At 61.1% G+C, this 6,947-nt stretch overlaps 1 protein-coding gene across 1 annotated transcript; it reads right to left on the bottom strand.

The window, feature by feature from the left end:
- Nucleotides 1-1,077: 1,077 nt before the first annotated feature.
- On the bottom strand, nt 1,078-5,466 carry Prr36 (proline rich 36). The gene is given in 7 exon segments (XM_048342114.1): nt 1,078-1,907; nt 2,078-2,630; nt 2,633-3,370; nt 3,404-4,362; nt 4,456-4,568; nt 4,776-4,875; nt 5,023-5,466. Coding segments are annotated over 7 exon segments (3,237 nt in total). The 5' UTR covers nt 5,294-5,466; the 3' UTR covers nt 1,078-1,404.
- Between the last annotated feature and the right edge of the window lie 1,481 nt (nt 5,467-6,947).

Here is a 6,947-nt window from a genome sequence, read left to right as displayed (position 1 = left end):
GGGGTTTGAAACCAGCTTGGGCAGACAAATCCAAGACACTCATCTCCAATCACACACACACACACACACACACACACACACACACACACACACACACAGCGCTAGAATAGGAAGGTCTAGGCTAGGACTTAAGGGACTCCAGGGTTTGGGTGACTGGGCTGGGGGCGGGATAAGGAGGCTATCAGGGATGTCAGGGAAGTGGGAGACAGAACAGTGCCCATGGGGGCGGGATGCAGGCACAGAGTCACACATCTAGGATGGGTGTTCCAACCCTGGGAGAGGCCACTCTGCATTGCTCCAGGCTCCAAGCAGGTCCATCCATCCTGCCCCCACACCAGTGGAGGACACTTCTAAGGAGCGCCTGGGGACAGGCTGCTGGCCTGTCCTCTGAATACTGCAACATCTTGGGTAAACAGATAGCCCAGGGGTGGAGAAGGAGACAGGGAAGCCAGATGAAGCTGTGGACCCCTCCACCTCTCTTACTCAGAGGTCACGTTAGGTAAGGGGGTGTGTCAGGGGAGGAGACTATGGAAAGGGATCCACCCTCAGTCCCAGTCCAGGCCAAACCCTTTCTCTATTTCCCTTGCCAGTGGGAAGAGCTTTGAGGGCTCCCCACCTTGACCATGCAGGCCCTCCCGAAGCCTCAGTTTGCATCAGAAGTGGAACCCAGCTCGGTGTTGATGACTCACACCTGTAATCTTAGCTATCCAGGAGATCTGAGGATTGTGGTTTGAAGCCAGCCAGGGCAGGAAAATCCATGAGACTCCTATCTCTAATTCACCACACAAAAAAACGAAGTTGAGCTGTAGCTCAAGTGGTAGAGCGCTGACCAAGAAGCTCATGGACAGCATCCAGGCCCAGAAATCAGGCCCTGGGACGGCCAAAAAAGAACTCAAAAAAAGCAAGCACATGATTATACACTTAACCAGAGAGTTGAGATTTGGTAGGGCCTGGACCCAGACCCACCTCACCCACCCTTTTATTTTCCATAGGAGAAAAGCTGCAAGGTTTCACCAGACTTCGACCTCAGATGGCCCCCAGGTCCCAACCCGAGGGCGACATGGAGGGCGTGCAGGCTCCAGTGTCCGGGTTTTATTGCAAACTGGGGCAGCGATGGGTGTACAATGCACTGAACTTGGGATTCTGGTAGGAGCAGGGATTCCAGCGAGAGCAAGAGTGTGTACTGACCAAAGGGCAGGGCTGGAGGGAAGGGTCCTCGAGGATCAGCTAAAGGCAGGGGTGGAACCTGGGCCCAAAGACTAGGTAGAGCTCTAAGGAATCAAAAATAAACTCAAGGAAAGGGGGAGGAGGGAGCCTAAGAGTGGGGAAGAGGATCTAAGACAAAAGCGTATCCGAGGGGCAGATCCTAAAGTGGAGGGTGGGCACGGCGGGCAGGCGGTAGGCTCAATGGAATGTCTCCACCTCCACCACAGTCCAGTCACCCTGTGGGGAGGCCACATCGTCTGGGGAGAAGCTGGTGACCGACGTGATGCTGGCACGCGACTCATCCAAGGGAGACAGCAATTCCGCCCAGCGGCCCAGTTCGGCATCGCTGAGCGGTGCCCGGGTGGCCCCGGAGACGCCACCACCCACCGGGCCATCACCGCTGCCTCCCGCCGCACCTTCGGCCGCAGCCAGCAGCAGCGTCCGGCTCAGCAGGTGCTGCACGACGCTGGCCTGCAGCGCGCCCAGCGGTAGCTCGCCCAGGCGCGAGGACTTCGGGCTCCGCGAGGACGCCCCGGGCCCCGCCCCACTCGCCCCTTTCACACCGCCCACGCAGGACCCTGGTCCCGGATTCAACGAGCCTGGGGTAGGGGTGGCCGACTCGGGTCCTTCAGCCTCGTAAATGGTGCACAAGCCATCTGCGGAGCCCGGGCCAGCAGTAGGAGGCCAAGGGGGAGGAACATCTGCAAATACAGACTCAGGGCAGAGGTGGGAAGCTCCGCCCCCGCCACAACACCACGCCCCTTGCACCTGCCTCGCCCAGAGACACCGCCCCTTCGGTCGGCCACGCCCCCCGAGGAACCCCGCCCTTCCCGTCAGCCCCGCCCTCAGCCATTCCCGAAGTTCCTCTCACCTGGAGCACTGCAGACAGCCAGCGGTGGAACCGGACGTCGGCTCCAGGAGGCCGGGTGGCAGGCCGCGAGCTCAGCGTCGGCGGGCGGGGACGCTGCAGCGCCGACCTCGGGCCCGCTGTCGTACCCACGCAGCTCCTCCGGCGTGCTCGTGGCGCTGCTGCTGTGGCCGGCCAAGTCCGGGCCGCTCAGCGTACTGGATGGACTGCGAGAAGGTGGTGGTGGCGGGGCCGGGGCCAGCGCCAGCGTCAGCCGTGGACCTGAGATGGAGGCATCTGGACCTGGGGTTGGGGGTCGGCATGGAGCCTGTAGTGGAGACGAAGCAGGGGGAGAGAGAGGGGGCTCCACAAGGGGTGAGCCCAAGCGAGGCAGGACCAGCAGAGGGGGCGTGGTCGTCGGAGAGACCTGTAGAGGAGGCAAAGCCAGAGGGGGGACCTGCTCAGGGGGCTCTGTTGTCTTCTGAGAAGGGGAAGCCTGCAGAGGGGGCAAGGCCAGCGACGGTGGGGCTTCTGGAGGGGGCGTGGCCAGAGGAGAGTGAGGGGGTGAGGGCAAAGAATGTGGGACCTCCGGAGGGGTGTGGCAAGGGGAGAATGAATGAGTGAGGCCAAGGAAAGTGGGGCCTCTTGAGGGGGTGTCCCCAAGGGACAGTGAGAGATCAAAGAAGGTGGGGCCGCTGGAGGGGGCGTGGTCAGGAGAGTGTGAGGGGGTGAGGCCAGAGAAGGCAGGGGCTCCGGAGGGGGCGTGGTCAGGGGAGAGTGAGGTGGTGAGGCCAAAGAAAGTGGGGCCTTCGGAGGGGATGTAGGTAATGGAGTCCGAATAGGTGAAGCTAAGTGAGAAAGAGGTACCTGCAGAGAGGGTGAAGCAGGAAGGGAAAAAAGAGCCTGCAGAGGAGGTGAGGCAGGTGAAGAAGGAAGGGACATAGGGTATGTGGCCGAGAGAGAAGGGATCTGTAAAGGAGACGAAGTCAGGGAAGGTTGGGCTTGCGTAGGTGTAGGCAGGAGAGAAGGCGTGGCCTGCAAGGGGGATAAGCCCAAAGGAGGTGGGGCCTGCAGTGGGGGAGAGACCAAAAGAGGCGAGACCTGCTGAGGCGATGAGGCCAGTAAATGTGGCAGGGTAGGAAGACAGGTATCCAGAGAAGGTGGGGCCTGCAGAGTAGGCGTGACCAGAGAAGAGGGAGGAGCCTGCGGAGGGGGCGAAGCTGGAAGAGGGGAAGAAACTAGTGGACCCTGTAGAGGGGAAATGGCCAGAAAAAGAGGGTCTTGGGAAGGAGATGTTGTCAGATTAGAGGGCGTGGCCTGCCGTGGGGGCTGAGCCAGGGAAGAACTGGCCTGCTGTGGGGGCGTGGTCACAGAGAAAAGAGCTGGCGGGGTGGGCGTGGCAAGGGGAGAAGACAGATTATTCAGAGAGATTGGCAGAGAGACAGAGACTGCGTCTAGAGGTAAAGGAGCAGATGAAGGTGTGAATAAGGAAGTCAGAAGGGATGGCAAAGCTGGAGAAGCCTGGGTGGGGGGCAAATTCTGTGCAGTGGATGAAACTGATGGAGAAAATGCTGCTGTAGACAGGGGAGAGACTCTCTCTACCTCCGGAAAGGGCGGGGCTTGCAAAGGGGGCGTGGCAGGTGGAGAGGGGAGGGTCTCCAGGCAGAGTGGAGTGGAAGGGGGCACTGGAAATGTAGTGGCCAATGGACACGTTAGGTCCCGGGAGTGGAGGGAGGCCTGAGGGGAAGGCGGGTCTTGAAGATGGAGGGTGGCAGGTGGAGGAGGCGTGGTTGGTGGAGAGGGAGGGAGGGTAGCCTGGAGAGGAGCCCTTGAACGGTGGGGAGATGGTGTCCCCTGGGTGGCCCCTCTAAATGGAGAGGGCTTGGCCAAAGGAGAATCTGAAAGCTGGCCTAGCACTGAAACTGCGTTCTTCCTTGGGATTGTGTTCTGCGGGGGACGCAGAGCCGACTGTCCTTTGGACTTGGGCTGTGAGGTAAGTGCAGTAGCCTGCGATGCTCCACGGGATGAGGCTCCAGAGCGGGCGGGGGATGACACAGGGGTAGCACTGGAGCCCGGGGGACGTGAGGCTGGCTTCTGGAGGCCACCACCAGTGCTGGGCCGCCTCCTGGCAGCTGGACTTGGTTCTGTGGCATTTTGGTCTCCAGTAGTCACTGATTTCCTGGGTGTCTCAGTCAAGGGCCGTGGCCGGGCACTCGGAGCTGGTCGGAGGAGTCCTGCTTCTGCAGCCGTAGTCCGGGAGCGACGGCCAATGGCTGGTGAGGGGGCCCCTGCAGTGGGCCCTGGAGAGTCTAGAGGCAAAGCAGAATCCCAAAATGGCCACGGATACCTCCAGGTTGGACCCACTGGGGGGCTAGGAAAGCCCTCACCCCAAAAGTACCTACCTCTTCGTGTCCCAGAGCTCAAAGCAGCCCTTTTGGGTATCTCTGGAGCTTTTCCTCTGGCCACAGGTTCCTCAGCTGAGAGACGGGATCCCTTCTGACCAACAGGGCCTGGCCTGGAGAAAGGCGGGACCAGCTCTTATTGGACCTTCCAAATTCACATTTTCCCATCTATGAAATGGGGCATATACCCTTCTCTACAGACCAATGACTTTCAATTTGACACAAGATCCACAAGTGTCCCCCAGCCCCTGTGTGTAATATTAAAGGGTTTCAGAAAATGACACTCATCCTTGCTTAGGAAATGAGAAGGAGCATGTTACCTGGTGGTCCCACTAACTCGTCCTGGGGTACAGACAGAACCCTGGCTGGGGGTCTTAGCAGGGGTCCTCTCCCCTCTCCCAGCAGCTGAGGGCCTGGAAGCTTCAGAGAAAAGATCAAATCAATCTTCTGAGAGAGAAAGAGACAGAGAGAGAGGGAGAGGGGGAGAGAGAGAGAAGAGAGAGATGTATCTGAAAAGGAAGGAAGGAGGTAGGGAGAAAACATGGGGTCCGAACTGACGCCGGGTACCTGGACTTCGAGGACCTGCCACAGCGCCTCGAGTTGGTCCCGCGAGGACAGCAGCAGCCTCCGGAAGAGCGGCTCCACTGACGCCTCCTGATCGTTCTGCCAGGGGCTTTCGCCCCATGACCCCCGCTGCTCCCAGAACCCGAAGGGCTGCGGCGGTTACTGGGGGAGGGGGCCGAGGAGACCCTGGGGGCCTAGGGGTGGGAAGGCCAGGGGGACGAGAAGCTGGTGTCCTCGTGGCGGGCCCTCCCTTGGCTTTATCCCTCTTGTCCATTCCGCACCTGATGGGCAAACAGGAATCAGCACCCCAGGTTCTGGACCACTACACCGCTGCTACGGGAGATCTTGGCTCCTGGTACCGTACTGGTTCTTCTCCAGGCATCGCCACCCATGGATGCCCATAATTCAGCCTTGGCTAGATCCGCTTTGCTCTTTCATCCACCCACACCCGCCCACCAGCCTGGCTGCTCAGCCCTGTCCTCAAGTCCCACCCCCATCGCCTGAGATGCCTTGCTTGTCCCCCTCCCCTCTCCTCCATCCCTTTCGGGAACAACGTCACGCCCCTACCCCTCGCCCCTCAGGGACCTTAGATGACCAGCCTCTGGCTCTCGACGCTAGGGACAGGAGCGCACACCAGGGTATCTTCGCCACTCCTGCCCAGGTTCCTGCATCAGCCTCCCCGAGGGATGCCAGCACCTGCCAGGAGGACGAGTCCGCCCCGCTGCCCGCGAACGGGTTCCGGGAGACAAAGAGCCGGGAGCCGGGCCCGGCTCCTCCCCCAGCCCGGCCTCAGACCGGGCCCCGGCCCCCGCCTCGACCCCAGCCCACCACCTCCACCTGCTCGCTCCCCGCGGCTCACCTTCGGCTCCGGCCTCCCGCCGCTCCACGCACGCACGGTCGCCTGGGGTGGGGTGCGTTCCGAGCACGGCGGCAGCGGTGGGAAGGCGAGGGGAGGGGGCTGCAGGCGGCGGCGCTGGGGGGAGCCCGGCGGGCCCCGCCCCTCCGCCGCGGGCGGGGAAGCCCGGGACGCGCGCGCGCGCTCGGCGGGGACTCGAGAGTGCGGCCCGCGGGAGCGCGCCAAAGGGTGGGGGAGCCGCGCGCGTCGGAGCGAGGGGCGGCTTCGCCGAGATCCCGAGGAGGCGTGTTTCCACGCTTCCAAAAGCCAAGGAACGGGGCTTGGAGAGGGACACCCCCCCCCCCGGGAACCCTCACACCCTCCTTAACACAAGCTCACGCACCTGCTCCGACCCCCACCCGAACTACTCAGAAACCAAGGCCCGCCTGGACTTGGATAGGCTGGGTCCTGGCAACCAGGGGGCGGGACCACAGCGCCCCTGGCCCACCGACCAATCCCGACGCTCTCTGCCCCGAAGCCAGGTCTTGGCCTTCTCCTCGATTGAGGCCAGACCACTAGCGGGGAGACCTGACTTGGGAGGAGTCCATCTCGATCAGTCATCCTGATCATCCCCAAGGAAATCTCTTACCTGGATCGGACTAGGGGCCAGAGCAGGGGAAATGCAGCCCTGGTCTGGGGACTTGGGTGATGCCAGACTGATTCGAGATTGGGGGGGGGGAGGGGGGAGAGGAAAATCAGTACATTGAAAGGAGACCCAGCCTGCAGAGCAGAGAGATCCACCGAGCTTACAGGAGGTCCTGGCAGCAAAGAGTTGGTGGGGGAACTTGGGGGGGGGGGGGAGGTAAGATTATGAGGGTTTGGGATGTCAAAACAAATGCTTACAGAGGGTAATTCGAATATCCTATCTGAAGGTATCAGCCCAGCCTGAACAAGTGAGGGCATGTCACTTTGCTGACTTCATCTGCCAGCGCTAGAAATCTCATGGGAGAACCATACAGGGAACCCTACCCTTTAGAGGATCTTACACTGAAACATCTATTAGCACCGAGACATCTATGTTGTGTTCCTTTCC

This window comes from Perognathus longimembris, chromosome 3 (genome assembly GCF_023159225.1).
Source record: "Perognathus longimembris pacificus isolate PPM17 chromosome 3, ASM2315922v1, whole genome shotgun sequence".
NCBI classification, from domain to species: Eukaryota; Metazoa; Chordata; class Mammalia; order Rodentia; family Heteromyidae; genus Perognathus; species Perognathus longimembris.
This window is presented reverse-complemented; position numbering and strand designations above follow the sequence as displayed.